This window comes from Fundulus heteroclitus, chromosome 2 (genome assembly GCF_011125445.2).
Source record: "Fundulus heteroclitus isolate FHET01 chromosome 2, MU-UCD_Fhet_4.1, whole genome shotgun sequence".
Taxonomy (NCBI): Eukaryota; Metazoa; Chordata; class Actinopteri; order Cyprinodontiformes; family Fundulidae; genus Fundulus; species Fundulus heteroclitus.
In genome coordinates, this window is record NC_046362.1 from 19825199 (window position 1) to 19845291 (window position 20093).

The window sequence follows — 20093 nt, forward strand, 5'->3', positions numbered from 1 at the left end:
GGTATATACAGTGCATCCACATATATACAGTGGATCGAGGAAAGAAAGAAAAAAAAGAAAGCAGAGATTTAAGATGACTTATGTACATTTAAGGTGACTTATATGCATATGGATTTGACATTGTACATTAAAGTGGTACCAGGTAAAGAACCACCGTGAGGTAGTGAGACAGCTATAACAGCTGAAGTCTCCTATTTAACAGGATTATTGCACAGGGTATTAAATAGTAATTGCACATTAGTTATTGCACAGGTTATTGCAGTTATAGTGCAGCATTGTGCAACCAGCTCCCCTTAGAAGTCACCTAAATAGTAAAAAGAGTCCACCTGTGTGTATCTCAGTCTCAGTATAATTCCAACAGTACACAAATTTATTATTATTTATATTATAGATTTATTATTATTGATCAACAGTACATAATGTATCTTTCATAATCTTCTGAGGGGCTTAAGAGATTCATTAAAGAACAATGTAAGAACAAACTCTCATGAAAACCAGGGAAGACATCAGGGATAAAATAGTGAAGTAGAGTAATGTATGATTAGGGTATACATGCAAAACACTCTGGCTCAACCTGAATACCCTTAGAGAGCAAGGACTCTTTATTCAAAATGGAAGAGCATCAGCGGTCGCCATGATAAGTGCTCTCCGAATAGTGCGGTCAGTAAGGGAGGAGGTAGGAAAAGTAGCCACCATGTTCCCTCCGTGGCTACTTTTGCCTAGGAACCCCGCGACGTCTCTTACCGGCACTAAGAACCCTTTAGGTATCCCACAATTCTTTGCGTGACATGACGTATCAGCACAGCCCTCTCATGGAAATCTCTGAAAATGCCCGGAGAGAAAAGATTGCACAGCTTGTAGTTCATTTTCGGAAGGCTGTAGGCCCAGTTTTGACACGCATTATTCATGTACGTTTCTGTCATGTAATGATGACGGAGTTAAAGGCTGTCCAAATTCAGCACAGCAGTCCGAAGCGCCTTTCCTCCCCAGGATAGAGTTCTGACTGTTGACCCCGTGGAAGTTCAAGGTACAGGACCTAGAAGCTGTTATTAAGGGTATTCGGGTGTAGCCTATATATCTGGTGGTTCCACTGGGAAACATGGCAGCTGCATCCTGTGGGGGCACATCCCTACGACAGGGACAGAAGATGGTCAAAAGACTTGAAACCGAGACAGAGGTTAATCTTCCAGAAGGACAATGACCCAAAACGTACAGCCAGAGCTACAATCTAACACATATTCATGTCTTAGAATGGCCCAGTCAAAGTCCGGAACCTTAATCCTCTAGATAATCTGTAGAAAATTGATTCTTACAAACTCTCTCTATCCAATCTTACTGAGCTAGTGGTTTTTTTGAATAAAGAAAGGGAACACATGTTAAGTCTCAATGAGCAAAACGTGAATAAATTAATGAGATTAAATACTTTGGAAAAGCACTGTACAAAACTGCACAATTTTTTTTTTATCAACATTAACTTTATTTTAACATTTGATATAAAGGTGATTTCAATTCAATTCAGTTTTATTTATCTAGCGCCAAATCACAACACATGTCATCTCAGGGCACTTTACAATGTCAAAGTGAATGCTACTAGATAACAGTGAAGCACATATTGTTTATGCTAAGGACATTTTCACACATGGACTGAAATTGTTCAGTATAATATCTGCTAGCACTCAAGGGATCATCATGCATATATGTCTAAATACAAGATATAGAGAAGAGTGATGGCAGTCTGGCTTGTGTACATATATGTAATACAAATTTTAAGTAGCACACAGCTTGTTTGACGTCACAGAGATGTATTTAGTCAATATTACTTGAATGTCGTTTGTCTTGTTTGTGGGATAAGGCCCAAAAAAATCATCTCGCCCAGTCGCCGTGACAAACACATTCATATACTGATTCGCAGGCAACTTGGGAATAAATGCCTGGACCAGGGGCCATGACTATGTTTCAGGAGGAAGGTGGAATTCATCCCACAACTTTTGATTGTGACACAACTACTTTAACCACTGAGACACTTTTGTCACGATTCCTCCACAGCTGAATGGTTCTTCAAACTATGACATGAGTTTTCAAAAGAAAACCTTTATGCAGAGTTTTGAATTTATTGTGGAATTTCTCTCAGCCATAAAAAAAAATCTGAACTGTCCATACAGGCTCAAATACATTCTAACATTCATCTAAATATTTAATTAAGTGGTCCTGAATGTTCTTATTTGAATTTCACAGATCAACAGTTCAAACTGTTATATGCTAGTATAAGTTATTTTAATAAGGTATGACCTACCAAAGGTTTGAAAGAAGACCCAAACCATAATAAACAGGTACAAGTACATTTGTTAGCTTATTCAGAAAAAAACGAAGGAACCACAAGGTCTCAAGTCTACCATGAATTGGAAAGTGAAGGAATCCTAGAGTCCCAGAAAAGCCTGTAGGATATTACCAAGAGCTGACAGGGAGGTGAACAAGCCAAGAAGGTTGTTCCAAAATTGACACTGTCAAGCATGGGAGAAGTTTGAAGCAGGCATTCGGATGAACAAACTGCTTGAGAAAAGTCGTATGGTCAGACAAGACAAGTGGATGAGTTTTGCATGCCTATGAATCAACTGTTGAGCATGCTATGGGTAAAATCATGCTGTGGAGCCTTTTTTCCTGCCAAGAGCACTAGTATTCACTGCAGTCCACAAAGTTAATTAAATTATGAAGCTGGAGTACCTCCAAATTATTTAACTTCAAATTAAAATATATAAGGTTTAAAATTAAACTTGGCTTGTTCTAACAGTACAATGATCTCAGACATCAAAACCAGTCTACCGTTTCTTAAATGGACCTGTAGTACGTTTAAAAGCCAGGTCTGTGTTGCAGCATATGTATGCATTTGATGTACAGATTTGAGTTTGATTATAGAAAATCCACCATAAATTCAAGCAAGTGCACCAACATCTTGTTTTTTCTCAATAATTGATGCTGTTTTTCATATAAATCATCATTAATAGCACAACATTGATATAACAGTCATTCCCATTCAGTGTATGGAGATTTCTTACTGAAATTTTGAATGTCTTTGTGTTAAGAGATTGTGGCCATTGTAACTTTTCTTACTTGTCTTGGTTTTTTTAAAGATTTGTTTCCAGATCTGGTTATGATATTTTGTTGAACATGTTGAAAACAATCAGAGAAATGTTGACGTAAACTTGTCATTTGATCTGTGATTTGAAGCTTCGATAACATTAAAACAAGAATCTGCTTGATTTAACCCAAATGAAGATAGGGACAGCAATGCATTATGCTTCGTATTGTAGGGATTTGGTCCAATGATGTAGCATTGCCAGGCATACACATTGGGCAACTCTACCAGCTGTCTAACTGTAATTATAATAATTAATTATTATTATTATTATTATTATTATTATTATTATTATTATTATTATTATTATTATTATTATTATTATTATTATTATTATTATTATTATGGAAGCTTAAATGGCTCCTAAAAATACCTGTCACTGAAATAATTTCCCCTGATACAGCTTTGTTTCTTCTAACAGTTAATCACAGTGTCCATTTCACATCATCTCATTTTAACCTGGTCTGTTTCTATTTTGATTATTTTCTGCTTCCCCCGCACACTAAGTTCTGTTAGTTAAACACTTCATTAATGTGTATAACACTAAGTTTCCCTTGAGTTCTTGCCTGATACTTGAGATTTTCTTTATCTGTTCTGCTCTCTTTTCCCACATTTTGACTTTCCTCCTCTGCAGAGCCTGTAAATAAACAACAACTGGTTTATGCATGCTTGTAGAGATTTATTAAAGGGGCTGCTCCTTATGTTTGCTTTGGAGACTCCATAATCAGAAAATGCTCTGTAGATAAGTTGATAATTAAAAAGATCTTCAGGTCTGATCATACACTGTTGTACATATTCTTGTTTTTCTACAAAGCTTTCCACTAAAATACACCTAGCTTCTCTTGGCAGTCCTGTATTTGAGAATGTATAGCGGCTAACAGGAATGCTTAAATAATTAAAAACAAACGCAAACAAGAAATTACAAGTGAAACCAAAAGTATGCTGTGACATTTTTTAGTTTTTTGCCAAATCTTCCTGGCATTTATTTCTAAAAAAGCACACAGAATGCCATGTAACAAAACGTTTGTGGGACTGGGAGAGAGCTGGGAACACTGAAAGAATCCACCATTTTTGCTTTGAGATTCCCTTTTTTAAAGGGTTTTATAGGGTACCGTCTTAAACAGTGGTGAAAGTACATGAAGAGAGTCGTTAGGGGCTTGTCTGCAGCAAGAGGACACTGACCAAACAGGTTTTTAAATTTGTCCAGATGTCACTTTCAACGTCCTTAAATGCAACACCCTCTGAACCTTTTTCAACTCCCGATAAAGCTGCAAGACATGCATACACAGTTTTGCCCTTTACAGTTTCCTTCTGTTTTTCCTTTTGGCCACACTTAAATGTTGATGATTATCAAAAAGAATTTCAATATCAGACAAAGACAAAACATATATAATTAAAAAAATGGTTTTCAAGTTTTATATTTATTAAGGGGAAAAAATAGCCTAACCAACCTGGCACTATGAAAAACGAATGTCTCCAAAACCTTCCAACCGGTTGCATGACCCTCGACCGCAACATCCGGTATCGTGAGTTTGCGATAGCGGGAGTGTTTTATGATAGTGTGTAACTTCTTCCACTTTTGCAGAATTGTTTTACTACAGCCAAATAAAGGGTTTAAGGTCAAGTCATAGTATCAAGTCATATTTATCATCACCCACATAATATTGAAATGCTTAGTTATTTTTACACTAGATGCAACAGTCACATTTTTTTTAAAAGGTCTTGCTGATCATCACAATGTTTTTGTTTTTTTATTTTTTATTTTTAAGGTGAATATGTAATAGGGCTGTACTGCTTTTGGTCAGCAGGGGTTTCGGCCTCAAACTTGATTTTTCTCTTACTTGACGTAAACTGAGGCAGGTGAGGCCCGCGGTGCTTTAGATTGTCTTCTGGGTTCTGCTGTAACGTCTCCTATGACCTCCTCAATGTACTCCTGGAGTAATTTAGGTTAGACCGTTCGATCCTGGGAAGGTTCCTCACTGTTCCATGCTTTCTCCATTTGTGGATAATGGCTCTCACCGTGGTTCACCAGAAATTCATGTTGTCCAACAGGCTCTGCTTAACTGATTTCTTAGTTTTGCAGGACTGGCCATAATCAGAACCCGGATGATGAAATTGAACTCAGTTTTGCTTAATCCCAGAAAACCTGTTATTTACCAACTTAATAAACAGAATTGTAATTTGAAAAGTGCATTTTGTTTTTACTCCACCATCTGTCAAATACATTTTTCCAGCACTCAAAACATCCTTTAAAAGACAACTCTACAGATGGACTTTGTGTTTTGTGTACAAGTACGAAAAAAAAAAAAAAAAACAGACAGCTTTTTGATAAACTTAAAAAAAACACAAACATATACCAGAACCCAGATGGTGCCTCAGCTGGACGTTCAGTGTGTGCATTCAAAAGACGGTACTGGACCAGGTGTGTGTTGCTGTTTCCACAGGCTGACGTGGTGGATGTTAGCCCTGGGACACAGTACTCTGTGACGGTCTCTGCAGCCTCCTCTTCCAAAAGCAGTCCTGGGGTCAGTCGTATGATCACTACCAACGAGAGTGGTGAGATGGTTTCACGATCATTGTTGGATTTGTCTGATTTATTTAAGTGGTTTCAGGTATAATCAGGCTCCCCTTTTAGTTTTTGCCCTGTTTCTTCATTTATTCACCGTGCATTGCACACACACACACACACACACACACACACACACACACACACACACACACACAGGAAGAGGATAAAGTTGAGTGGGAGAGAGAGAGTGTGTAGATGTGTGTACTTCCTTCACTGTTTAATTCCTTTTAGGTAACTTTAGCCGGAGCTTTTGAACCTCTGGATGAATGCGTCTGGGGTGAATGTCAGTGAAATGCCACCGCTGTGTGAAGCCTTATTCATCAGGCTTCACCCACATACAATGTACACATTTAAACTCCCACACCCTCTACTAAAGCCAGCTTCATTACTCTTTAAGTAAAGCTGGCACTTTGTCAGTGGGCTCCGCAGTCATGATTATCTATAACTTTTGTGCCAAACTCTTCGTATGGACGGCAATGTTTTAAGGCAAACTGTAAACATTGTTTAATTCGAATGACCTGTTTATCTTTGAAACCTGAACCGAATGCATGCACAGCTGAGCTTGGAATATTCTCGTTGCTGTTGTTCTCCACTTTACCCACTCTCCCATCATTTTCTGTAGTTCCTGGTCCCCCACAAGGCCTTGAAGGAGAAGCTGTTGGTTCTAATGGAATTCTGCTATCCTGGTCCATGCAACCCGATGCAAACAGTATAGATGAATATGTCATCAGGTAATTTTTCCTTCTTTATTGTGCACCATTTAAACATCTCAGCGTTTAGCACAAATCTAAAACCGTGAAAAGAGCTAAATTTATGGATAAAATCCACATTTGTGTTTAAGGTGACGTACTTGCGAAGCCAGAATTACTTTAAATTAGTTTAACTAATTGCTATTGCCTAATTATGAGCAGAGATTATTTAAAAAGTATGACCTTCCCAAATTATCTTGGTTGATTTGAAGAATATAACATTTCTTGTTCCTTTGACGTATGAGACCAAACAAATGAACATATTCAGAAAACCATCAAAGGTTACAAGTGCTTACAAAGGCATTAAACTTTTTCACACTGTGTAAAAACTACAAACTTTAATACACCAACAGAAGGATAATGTATAGTTGCAAAAGGAAATGATAACACATATTTTTGAATGTTGAACTGATAAAAACCTGTGTGTGGAGTGTATTTTTCATTCATCCTTTCCAGTCAATTGCTGAACCGTCTTCACTGTGATTTCAGCTATGCATGTTTTCTACACCTACGGTCTGAAATTTTAGGCTATTCTTTCCAGAACAGCTTTGGTCTTACCTGACCAGACGAGATCTATGTAGAGCTTTCCAGAATGGCCACTGGCTTCATGGCTCCTTCTCTGAATAATGTTACCCTTGCTTGCTCTTTCAGTTGTATTGGATGAACAGGCTTAAACTGGAGGCAACTTGACTTTCCCTCAGTTTTTCTGAAGACGTTTCAACACCTATCCAGGTGTCTTGGTCAATTCTGGCAGCTCGTAACTAAGCAACCTGGGGTTGGAGCGCTGCTGTTTTTAAGCACATGGAGATCCATCCTCCTAGGCGCATTCTAAGCCAGATGCAAATCAATGACCCAATCCCATCACTCTCTTGGGTCATTCGAGGCCATTTCTTGGTGTAAGTTGAGTACTTGATCACCTGAATCATGATGAGCCTCGCCTTTTTTTGTCTTGAAAATACGGGCCTTATAAACCCTAAATGTGACAGCAGCACCCTCTGTTGTTTGGTCTGTACCTGCAGTAGGGCTGGACGAATCTACATCCCCAAGATAACAATAAATAGACAATAATACTACCCCCCAACACACACCTTTATACATAGGTGACTCAATGTGCACACTTACCAATTGCCAGGCACAGCCTGTCCCATAAAAACTGCTCTCGCTTCCATCTATTGAGCTTACCTAAGTTATGCCGTCTCAAGCGCAGTCTCCATTCATCATTGATGTAATATACAGTCAGACTAATGAACAGCCCCATCATTTTACTGGACCAGAGATCCAGAGATGAGATGTAGCTGCAACGTACTTAACAGCTGCCCCCCCCCCCCCCGTCTTCCTCGGCCACTGCCGCTTTAACATTTGAAATTTCCTCCATTTTCTCAACCTCACCGTCTCTGCATTAATCTTTATTCACGTTGATGAGTGCAACGGTGTCTTCACAGGTTTCCCTGAAACGTCACAGCTGCAGCTGTTACAGAATGCTGCTGCTGTCATCTTCGCTAAAACTAAGAAAATAGAGCAGATCCCTCCAGCTCTGAAATACACTGGTTCTCGGTATCTCTTGAAATAGATTTCAAAGTGCTTCTTTAAAAATCTCTGACTGACTTGGCACCAAAAAAAGATGTGATGTTGTATCAACCTTTCAGACTACTCAGGCTTTCCAGGTTTATGTCTCCTCCACATCGCCAGAGAGGCAGCGTTAACATTTCTTTTTACCACTAACCTGAAACAAATTTCCAGAAAACTGCAGAAATGTCGAAACTCTGAGTTCCTTTAAATGAAAGTTAGAAAAAGCTTTGCTAAGCATTGGTTTTGACTGTTCTATTAAAACTATTGACTGAAACGTTATCAATTTCAGTCCAGCTTTCTTTACTTTCATTTATCACACTGGAGTATACATTGTTTTTTCTTATGGTTTCATAATTTAAAGCACTTTGAATTTTCTTGTAGATGAAATTTCCCATAAAAATAAACTTAGCTTGCTTCCGTTTAAGTCAATATATACTACAACCAGGAATGGTTTAGTATAATGCTGTTAGATAATTGAAAATTGAAGTTCCCACACACCCTAATTTCAATCTGACTAAACCAAAGCTATTTTGCTAAGAAAAAAGAGACAAAATTTGTGTCTCTGGATGTGTAAACCTGGTAGAGAAATACCATCAAAAACCTGCAACTATAACTGGGGGAAACTGGAGTTCTACAAAGCGTAGAATGACTTCTGAAGGCAGTTTTATTACACTTGTTAGAGTAAAGAAGGTTAAATACAAAAGCATGCTAGCTCCTTTATTCCTTTTTGATTTTGAATAGAAATGTGAAAAACCAGAAATTTTTCTTCTTCCCATAATTATGCAATATTTTGCATTGGTATAATAAGTATATTGATTTATATGAATGTTTGTGGCATTAATGTGACAAAATGTTTCTTTTTGCTTAATTTATAACGTCATGTATTTACTTATACATTTGCACGCCGCAGGAACAGTTCACAGAAGCATGAACCATTACAAATTTTGAAAATATGCCTGCTTAAATTTGTCATTGCAACATTGCTGAAGAAAATAGGTTTACATACTTTGACCATAAAGGTCAGTTTTACATTTTACTGTATAGTTTGCTGTTTCTCTCTTTTCTTTTGTTTTAGAACCGCCAGTTTCACTACGTTGCCTTTTGTTAACCCAGTGTTCACCTTTGTGGGAGGCTTAGAAAAGTATATTGATTCAATCCTGCCATTATGCTTCAATACCAGTACAGGAGCGATGACGGTTAAGGCAAAAAAAAAAAGTCGCCCTTTTGTGCAGGTTGAACAAACAAACCTTCAAAAATTAAGAAGCTGTTATGATCAGCACCCAAGCAAACATTTAAATAATAGATTTTTTTTGTGCGTTTCTGGAGGTCTTCATTCTACCTAAAACTTAAAAAGGATTTCATGTTAATCAGAGGCAATAAAAGTCTTAAGACCCACTTTTATTCTTTGGCTTTTAACACCATGTAGTCGTGTGGTCCTCTGTGTCCTTTTTAGTTTATTGTTTTGCTATATACAACACATTGGAAACTTTTTCTGTTGTTAAATGTGCTATATAAATAAAGTGGATTGATAAAAGATTATTGCCTCTGATTAATGGATTTTACAGAGCCCACCTGTGTGTAGTCTATTCTCAGTCTAAATTTGGTAGTGTTGCACTAGGTTTTATTTGGGAATATGAGTGTAAAGGGCAATGAATACACTTTTTCAGATTTGCATTTGTAAAAAAAAAAAAAATAATAATAATAATTAAAACCATGTGTAATTTGCCTCCACTAAAAACCTATGTTTATTACATGCAAACCTACATAGTTATGCTGCAAGTTTCATCTGGGGGAAAAAAACTAAATACAGCAGTACATGTCCATTATAAAATTAAACAGAGATCTTAAAACAAAAACTTGTTTCTCAGCAAACACAAATTCAATGATCTAATTCAAAGTGTGGTGATCTAACTGCACAATTATTGTAAACATTCAAGCATACTCAGAGAATTAGTCTGTGAATGTGCAAACTGTTTCAGTCACATCTGTTTTTAATTTAGAAAGCTTGATTAACCAAGTCTTCCTTGGTTCACAAATAGAATGTGTATATAAATGTGAATTTTTAGATGGGTCACAATAAAATTTAATTTTAAAAAAATAATTGTTTTTGTCAAAAAATTACTTGATTGCATTTAAAAAAACAGTGCTTCAGGTTCAAACAAATTCTCAAATGGAATGGTTGTTGACATCAGTCTATACAAAGGCTTCAGACAGTTTTATAAACTGTTTGCTGTTTCATCATACCATCATATCAGTTTAAAGTCCTTTTAATAAAATGAAAGAGAATTGAGTAAGGCAGCGCGTTCCCTCCCTCACCTGTTGCTGCGCACTGTTGGTTCAGCTGGCAGAGAGATTGTTACGACACTTTTCCTCTGCTTCGATTAAAGGCAACTTTCCCTGTTTGGAAGGTATGATGATAAACCGCTACAAAATTCAGTGCAAAATGCATGTTTATGTTGCAAACCACTTCTAAATTCAACAGTTGTGATTCATTTGTTAGATTTTGCAGTAGCAGGAATATTGTTGCTTTATGTTGTAAGGGAATGCAAATAGATCAACTTATGCACTTATTTAAATATTTTTTGCGTAAAAAATGAAAGAGTAGCCATTAAACTGTATTTTGTGAGAATATAATCTATTCACAAAATATCTAAAGAATGAGTGATTATAAATGCAGTGGAGTGGGAGAAAAATCAAATATATTAAATCATACTCATTGGATTTGCAGTTGCTATACAAAGATGTCAGTTCAGCTTGCAAATCAAATTTGTTGTATTTTATCTTCTACTGTTGAAGTCAAACCTGTTTACATATAAGTGAAATCCAGATGTAAGGTCGTCCTAAAACACTATTTTATATTTGCAGGTACAAGGAGGTTTGCCCATACCCCGATACCTCTTTCACACAGGTGACAAAGTACCTGGATGTACCAGAGACTCTGATCACAGACTTCACCTCAGGTTCAACATACCACATTCAGGTAAGGTTCTCTTTAAAAATCAGTAAATTTATTTTACATCAATAATAGCTACGCCTAATTATTTTAAAGATGTGTATGATGGAGTGGTCCTTGTTGCCTCTGCGCAAACATTCCTGGAAATTGTTCCCCTGTCCTATTGTGTGACTGGGTGACAGAGATCACAAAAGGACCGGGCTATCCTCTTGATCTAGCAGAATGCAGGTAATTGATCCTGATTCCATTATTAATCAGGTAAACAGATCTATGGATCAGCCAAGGCTCTTTCCACTGGCTGTTGTCACTGAGCTTGAATGCCATCATGCTTATTAGTTTTCAGAATCCATTAACCCACCATGACCTTCATACAAATGGACTCAGAGACTGACACACTTGTCGATTATACCTGCACACACAGGATTTGTTTGAGGGTTCATATGGGATTATGAAAGTGTGTTCATGCATCAGGTTACTACACCTCCCCATCATCTGTGTCGGCTCTCTACTTGATGAATGCAGCCGCACACAATTTCTGCAAGATCTCTGAAAGGGTTTCACCTGCACTACTGGAAGTTTTTGTTTATGAAACCAGAATAACTGAATAAACACTACCTTGCAAAAGTATTAATTTTTTCATTTTTCCAAGTTATAGTCACCAACATTTATTCATTTTATTAAGTTCATAATTGAGAAGCAAAAAGAAAATTGCTATGCGGTTTTCACAAATGTTTGTGTGGCACGTAGTTGTCTGCACCACCCTTTACTTTGAAACCCCCAAAACTAAATACAGTGAAATCTATAAATAAACAAATTCAGCTGAAGGCATCTGAGAAGGCCTCAGAGGTTTGATAGAGAACATCAGTGAACAAAGAGCAAAAGTTTGAAGCAGGGTGAAGTAATTAAGCAATATCCCCAGCTTTTAACATCAGGAGCACTGATCAGTCCATCATTCACAAGCAGAAAGACTAGAGTACAACTATTAGGCTACCAAGACATGGCTGTCCACCTAACAGGCCAGCTGCAATAATTAATAACCCATCGGTAACTCTGGAGGAGCTGCAGACATCCACAGCTCACATAGAGAATCTGTTGACAGGACAACTACACAAAGTGTTGGGCAAGTTACTTAAAAAAGTAACTTACCCAACCTCTCTGGGATTTCTACTGTCCATCTTCCTGTCCAAAAGTAAAATAAAATAAAAATAGTTATATTGAGTAGTTACTAATCCAAAAAAGTTACTAAGTTACTAACTCAAATACTGCACTATCAAAGTAACTAATTACTAGACAAAGTAACTATGCAGTTGGGTTTTTTATGATCGAAGATGTCACTGAATTTGGATGACTTCCCTGTTATTCAAACTTCAAATACGACCGAGTCCAATTACCAGTTATAAAATGCTTAATATTTAAATAAACTGACTAAATATCTGAAAACATTGTACACCGATATGTAGCATTTTAGTGTGTGTGTGTGGTGGGACAAGAGAGACGAGACACCTATCAATTGCAATATATTTATGTAGATACATTATTATTAATATTCTGTTCAATGTTTATAATAAAAGAACAATAAAGCAAAATAGATGTTTTAGAACTTCAGAATTATTCCACATACCCAGATTACAACCGGCTAAAAAATTGGAATAGCTATAAAGAAACTGGACTTTTTAAACAATATAACAAAATCAAATACACTTTGTAGTCAAATTAAATAGTGTTCATACCAGTAGAGTAGAAGTAGAATGCGATTCAAATGTTTTCATGATTATGACAGCAAACTGTACCAGCATATCACTGAAGAGGTAAAGTGCAAAAGTAAAGAAGCTAGTTGTTAATAGAACTTAAAACAAACAACAACATGAAAAAAAGTATAAGCTTTGGCAAAATAGGGTGGTTTTACAAGTTTTGAGGTTAAAAATCGTGTTCTTAAACATGGCACAGCAACATCTTTGGCTCTGTCTGGTTTATAGGCAATTTACACCAGCAATGCTCCTACATGGGTGATATTAGCCCCTCAGTGGCTAAGTGTTAGCACTCTGAGTGGAATATGAACAGAAAGACATCTAATAACTATTTCTTTTTGTTTAGGTAGCAGCTGTATCTCCAGCTGGAATAGGGCAATTCAGCAAACCTCTGTACATAAAGACATCTGAGTCACGTAAGTGGTGGAACATGTCCTGCACGCACCCAGAATGAAACATTGTGTGCAGTGGAACTTTTGTTTTCTCGCATTTCCCGCAGCCCCCGGCCTGGTGACCAATTTGACGGCGTACGCTCAGAACCACACCTTCGTCATGGTCACCTGGTTCCTGCCGCACCGCATCAACGGCCTCATCACCAAGTTTGCTGTCAAAGCCAAACACGCTCGGACGGGGCAGACGGTGCGCATCCTGGAGGTCGACGCGGAGGAAATCATGACGGGGGCCCTCCCTCACTGCAACGTACCAGATCACTTTGTCGCAAAAACTGACTTTTTGTCCGGATTTGTTCCCACGCCGCCTTCCCTCCTGTTTAACGTCCTCGCGATTTTGTGTCTCCAGGATGCGGCGGATATTTTGTCACGAGCCACTCCCAACCCCCTGGAGATAACCGCGTCGTCTCCGCCCATCACCCTCTCCGCCGTGCCCCCCGCAGCCTCTTGGAACGTGCCCATATCGGTGGGAGTGGATCAGCTGCGACCTTACACTGCCTATCTGTTTGAGGTCTCCGGCTTCACCTCGGATGGAGAGGGACAGGCCGCCTCCACCATGGTTCGCATGCCGGAATCAGGTGTGGACAAAACGGGGCAAAGAGCCTCAAAGCTTTTGTTGCATTCGTGTGTTCAAAGATGCCCAGGGGTTTTTAACGCACGTCTGTTGCTTTCTTTGGGGACGGCAGCGCCTGAAGATCCGCCCCAAAGCCTGGCGGTGTTGAACATGACGTCTAGGTCCATTTCTGTGTCGTGGAACTCGCCGAGCATCATCACCGGGAAGTTCACCTACGTGCTTTACCTTTATGGACCGACAGGTTTTCTGATATTCAAAAGCATTCCAGGCGATTCGCACTTGTAAAAACCCAGTGCGGAATGTAAGCTCAGTTCTCGTTTCGCAGGTTTCCTGTATGACAACAGCACATGGGACATGCGTTTCCTCTTTACCGGGTTGGCCCCCTACACAAGGTACAGAGTCGCCGTCCGAGCCAAAGCTGCAGGAGAGGTGGGACCAGCGGCCCAGGAGGTTGTAGTAACACCCGCTGAAGGTGGGAGAATGGAAAACGCACTCTCACATATTTCTTGCATCCTCAGGAAAGTATTAAAACAAGTAAACTTGTTGTGTCTGCTGGTAGCACCCAGTGCAGTGCAAAACCTGGAGGCGGTGGCTGAGGACTCGGTCTCAATTCGCGTTAGCTGGAGAATCCCTGCCCAGCCCAATGGTCCCATCACTCAGTACAGACTGCAGGTCCTGGCTGATGACACTCTGCTGCAGGACATCACCCTCACCTCCGGGGTAAAGCATATATAACCCTCTTCACAGCTTTGTTTGTCCAATCTAATCCCAGCAACAAAGTCCTGCGCCTTAAAAGGGCGACTGAGTGTTTTAGTTATTATTAACTGGCTATGCTGGCATGGTTTTATAGGGTAAATTGTGCAGAAAAAGCACAAAGCTTCAGTTTTAGACTAAGGAAGATAATTTAGTAAACACCTGCAACAACGATTAAAGACTGTAAACTTATGCTGAGGTATAACATTGTAGTTTTGGCTTAATCAAATATTATAATTAGAATGTTAACCTCAGAGGTTAATATCTGTTTTTGACCAAGTGGAGTCGCAGATATTGGGGAAGAAAATACCATACAATACTTTTGTAAATATTTACCATCCCAAAGTGTTTCTACACGGGAGTTAATGTGACCGACAAACACAAATGATTGAGAACTGGAAAAATAAGGATTCATGGCTTTCAACATTTTTCACAGACAGAAAAAAACTAACTTCATTGCGGACGGAAAGGGGGGCAATGTCAAATTTTACCACAAAGTATAATCTGAAAAGAGTAGTCAGCACATGTGTTTAAAGTCCCCCTGATGCAGTACTTTGTATAACCATTACTATTGAGCTGTTAGAAGTTGCACATCTGCCGCAGGTCCTAACAGGTTTGGATCACCTTGTATTTAGCTCCATCCCTCTATTCAATAACTGACCAGCTTCCCCATCCCTACATCCGCACTTTGATGTCGATTTCTGCTGGTTGACTGTTTTACAGGTCATGTATCCGGTTTTGTTTAAGATCGAATTCCTGCTTATGATTTTCTTTTTTGTGTACCATATACTATGTTCTGTCTTGTTTCAGATAGCTTCACTTTCCAGGATTCCCACCAGTGATCAGCCTTTGCCAGACCCTAATGTTTTCCACCTGTGTCTGATTGTCATATTTTCTTTGGCTAGCCGTACCCCCCTTGTGTAACTTCCCTTTGCCATTTCGTCTTTGTCCGCTGTGTGAAGTATTCCAGCCTCAATTTTTTATTTTACTTCTCTCGTCCAGTGACCTTGACCCTCCTTGTTTTGGATACCTCTACTTGGATTTTAATTAAAGCAAGATCAGCAATCAGTTAAATTGTTGCTAATTTTGCACCACTGTATTGGGTCGTTTGTTTTAAGTAATGTGTTCCTGTGACTTACTGCACCGACAGAATGATAAACCCACCACCGTGATCAGAGGCTTGATTCTCCTCCATGCATATAGTTTTGTATGTAGCTTTAAAAACATATATATTTTTATTTTCATCTATACAAAGCGCCTTGTTTCCTGTGTTGGCTTCCTTTCCTACATGTCTTGTGACAAACTGCAAATGTGACTTCTATTGGGTTTCTTTAAACAGCGGCTTTCTTCCGGCCCCTTTGCCACAAATCCAAGATTCTTGTAGTGCATGAATAAATTAGTTGCCATTTCAACACACTCTTCTTGTCCTGCCTTTTGGTTTAGTTTGAGCGTTATATCTTGGTAGATTTCCAGCTGTGCCATACTGTTTCCGTTTCAAAGATCCTTAAAGCTTAGGATATCATTTCAACTTCCCCTATGTAAAAATGTCTCCATCTCCTTATCGCTTACCTTTCTTGTGTGTTTCCTGGTCTTCATGGTGCTGTTTGTTCACTGATCTCTAACAAACCTGTGAGGCCTTCAGCGAGCAGCAACATTTATGCTGGGATTAAATTTCCGTAGCTTCTGAAGGCGATTGGGTGCACTGAATTTGATTTAGGGGCATTACAGGAGGATAAATACGTAGTCATAACTTTACAATTTTATCTTCCTTTTTCCATTTTATCATCCTTTTTCTTCCACTTCACAGTAATGCACCGCTTTGTGTTGGTCTTTTACATGAAATCTCAATAAAGGGCATTTTTGAGGTTGTGGTTGTAATGTGACAAAATGAAGAATAGTTAAAATGGTGTGAATAATTTTTGTTTTTTATTTCACTGTATCTTTTCTTCCCACCATCTAAGTCCCATAAAGAAATAATGAATTTAATCTTGTTAGTCAAAAGCCCTGACATCTCTGATTTTGATGAATGCATTTCGAATTAATGCTCCTGTGATCAATTCTTCTCTTTAAAGAATGCCAGCTTACATGCTTTAATTTTCATAAATGCTCAAATGATGTAATTTTGGGAAAAAAACAAAAAGTCTGGTGCTTTATTTTTTTCTCAATTACCATTTCATTTTTTTTAGTCAGACATTTACCTGATATCTAGGAGATGTTTCTTGATACATGCCTTTGTGTTTTTCAGGTCTAGTCATCCTATACTTTCCACTTTAGTATAGGTATTTTACTTGCATCATTATTAATATATGAAGCAGAAGTAGTAAATTAGAGCTATTATTCGAAATCTCATTTATATTTCACAGCGCCTATTCGTTGTAACTTCAGTGAAATTTTACTTTTATCCTCGGCTCTCCTTTCTTTAATTAATTTCCCTCTGGGATTATTAAAGTATGTCTGATTCTGATTCTGGTTTCTTCCCTCAGAATATAACTGATTTATACGAGATCCAAACCCTTCCTCCATATGTCGACAACAGTCTGAGGCGGAGAAAGAGATCTGATGAGCTCGGTCCGATCACGTCTCCGCCAGCTTTCACGGCTACGGTTTCGGCCCGCACTCCGCCCACTGCAATGACTGCTTCCAGCCTCGCTCGCTCAGAAAGTAGAAGCACCGATCGCACTGCCAACGCGGATTTCCTGTCCACCCTCCACCCTGCACCCCTCAATGAGTCCAGCCCGGGTTATGATTCAGAAAGCATCACTCAGTCTTCTGACGAGGTCGCCTCTAGGACGTCCGTACCGTCTGTGATTTCTGTGTCACCGAACACGCCTCCGCCCTGGCTCATAAAGGAGTCACACACAGAGGCGGTGACCTCAGCCGCCTCCGCCTTGGGCCTGACTCCTGGTCAGCTGTGGCTGTCCACGCGTGACGCTTCCGTTACAGGGCGCATTTCAACACGCAGCGCAGCAGTAACGGGAACCCCAGGTGCGTTGACGTTAAACGCCGCTGCTTGGGCCGTGTGTCTGTCCTTGTCTTGTACGAACCCTCGTGAAGAACGTGCGCTTTTAAATCCCTGGTCCAGGTGTTACAGTCAGAGAAGAAGTGGTGGACGTTTTGTCTGAGGAGCTGTCGTACCTGGTGTCCGATCTGAACCCTTTCACCGAGTACACGTTCAGAGTCAGCGCCTCAACCACTGCAGGAGAGGGACCCGCTGCTGACATCACTGAGAAGACCAGTGAGCAGGGTAGGCACCAAACGTGCATGGTCGGGAGGTCTGAATCATAAAGGGTGTCTTTATCTGCAATAATATCTTGCATTTTCTTTCTAGTTCCAAGCTCGGTACTTGAAGTTTCCTATCAAAATCTCAGCTCCACGTCAATTCTAGTGAATTGGGTCCCACCACTGCATCCCAATGGGCGGATCACGCATTACAGCGTATATGGTATCAATCTGCGCAGCAATCAAGCCCTGAAGTGGGTCACCAACACCACCAGCATATTAATATCAGGTAGAGAGTTCATGCAGCGTTTATTCAATGGAAAAAAAAAATCAATGCACTGAGTTCCCCTTTTAAAAGCTGAGTTCTTTGCACCCTTACAGAAGAAGTGTTGACGCATGTGTTTTTGTCTGCTTTGATGTGTAGACCTGGACAAGTACACTGGCTATAAGCTGCGCGTAGCTGCATCCACTGCTGTGGGAGAGAGCTCTCTGTCAGAGGAGGATGATGTTTTTGTTTTTACTTTAGAGGACGGTATGAAATGATCCCTGAATATACACACGCTGACATTAACTGTCGTTAAAGGACTGTCATGCTTTCTCATCTGAAACGTTCAAGTACATGTGTCTGATTAAGTGTCCGCTCTTTGTTTTCGTCATTTCGTGTAATACCCCCCCCCCCCCCCCCCCCCCAAAAAAAAAAAAAACCTACTTCCCAGAGCCCGACTCGCCCCCTGAAAATCTCTCTGTGGTTGAAACGAGCCCCTCTACGGCGACTCTGACCTGGTCTGCTCCAGAGAAAGCTAACGGAGTGATCCAGTACTACGAGGTCTTCTATGAAAACGAGTCCTACTCCGCCGTGACGAACACCACGACCAACAGAGTCACTCTGATCAGTTTGACGCCGTTCTCATTTTACAACGTGTCTGTGAGGGCGTACACGCGCTACGGCAATGGCAACCAGACATCCGAAACGTTGTACCTGCTGTCTGGAGAAGATGGTGAGTTAATTGCAACTGCAATTAAAAAAATGTTCCAAAGTTGAACTAGCATAGGCAGATAAAGTGTGATGAACACTATTTTTAGGACAAGATTGTCACTGGCAAATCTTAAAAAAAAAAATTAAAAAAAAAATATTGTGGGCTAAGTCCAACAAGCGTTTCTAAAGAAAGAGCAACTTGTTTCTAAAAGGAACCAAATGATTAGCCAAACTATGAGAAAAATTGAAAATCAGCCCCATAAATGTGTTGAAAAAAGTTGCAGTTGTGTCAATTTTGTATTTTTAACTGTCACATATTTTGACCATAAAAAGAAAACACCAAAAAAACATTATATTCATCTTCAGATCAAACAATATCTGCCAAGCCTTTGTCCATTTCATCTTAGCTCTGGTGTCTTTTTCAGCCTCTAACAGCCTTTCTTGCAGGAGTGCCCTCTTATTTCGCTCCACCTTCGCATCAACTGAACGGCTTCACTGTCCAACCTAAAATAAAATAAAAAAATCCTCACAGCAAACATTAAAGCTACCAGCAAAATGTTTTCTTTTTTTGTTTTTTATGAGATTGCATTTCTTATGTGTGGATTCCATTTAATAAATCAACTATTTCCCAAAGTTGGCTGAACTGGATATAAAGAGCACTGAAATTGAATGCACTCCACTGTTTTCAGAATGTTTTTCAAAAGAAGGAAAGTATAAATGATGTTCTTTGCTTTCACGCAAAACTAAAAGATGTGTGGTTGTAACATGACAAAATGTGGAAACGTTTAAAGTATATTATACTTTTGCAAGGCGGTCTTCACACATACACAAATTAAAGGAGCACAGCAAGCTATATCAGATCTTTTTTTTTTTTTATCTCATCTGCAGTTCCAGGCAGTCCCCCGTATGGACTTTCCTACGAGTCAGTCAGTCCCAGCGAGGTGAACGTGACGTGGTATGCTCCTCTGCAGCCTAACGGGGTCATTACTCACTACAGCCTGGAGCTCTGGAACTCCACCCACCACCTCAACCTCACCTCACCCACCGACTTCCTCCACATCACGCACCTGAGGAAATACGCTCAGTACCGCGTCGTGGTTCAAGCACACACTCGAGCGGGGCCTGGAAACTACAGCAGCGAGCCACTCAACATCACCACACTTGAGGATGGTGAGAGGAGTGGGCATGGGGGCGGGGAGTAAGAAAAACGGGAGGGGTTCCGGTTGATTTTCAGGTCCTTCTGTGTGATTACCTCTTCGCTGTATGATTAGTACAGATCTGATCAAATCCTTCTTGCAAGGTTTCCCTCTTCAATCACCGTCTTTCCGCCAGTACTAATGATGTTACATCACAGGTTTATCAGCCTACGTGGTCCATGCGTGTCTCACCCCGAGACATTGT

At 39.6% G+C, this 20093-nt stretch overlaps 1 protein-coding gene across 2 annotated transcripts in view; it reads left to right on the forward strand.

Annotated features, from left to right (window-relative positions):
* The window catches only part of ptprq (protein tyrosine phosphatase receptor type Q), a 66800-nt gene that overhangs the window by 12605 nt on the left and 34102 nt on the right, over positions 1–20093 (forward strand). For both annotated transcript variants that reach the window (XR_004933289.1, XM_036150182.1), the window contains exons 14-28: positions 5578–5689; positions 6325–6433; positions 10886–11000; positions 13068–13137; positions 13221–13420; positions 13520–13748; positions 13857–13985; positions 14070–14216; positions 14304–14464; positions 16981–17482; positions 17580–17741; positions 17826–18005; positions 18141–18248; positions 18433–18714; positions 19581–19862. Coding sequence is in view for 1 of the 2 variants with exons in the window: in XM_036150182.1 (XP_036006075.1) it covers positions 5578–5689; positions 6325–6433; positions 10886–11000; positions 13068–13137; positions 13221–13420; positions 13520–13748; positions 13857–13985; positions 14070–14216; positions 14304–14464; positions 16981–17482; positions 17580–17741; positions 17826–18005; positions 18141–18248; positions 18433–18714; positions 19581–19862 (2788 nt within the window). In the remaining variant the exon portion in view is untranslated. The remainder of the gene's footprint in view (positions 1–5577; positions 5690–6324; positions 6434–10885; positions 11001–13067; positions 13138–13220; positions 13421–13519; positions 13749–13856; positions 13986–14069; positions 14217–14303; positions 14465–16980; positions 17483–17579; positions 17742–17825; positions 18006–18140; positions 18249–18432; positions 18715–19580; positions 19863–20093) is intronic.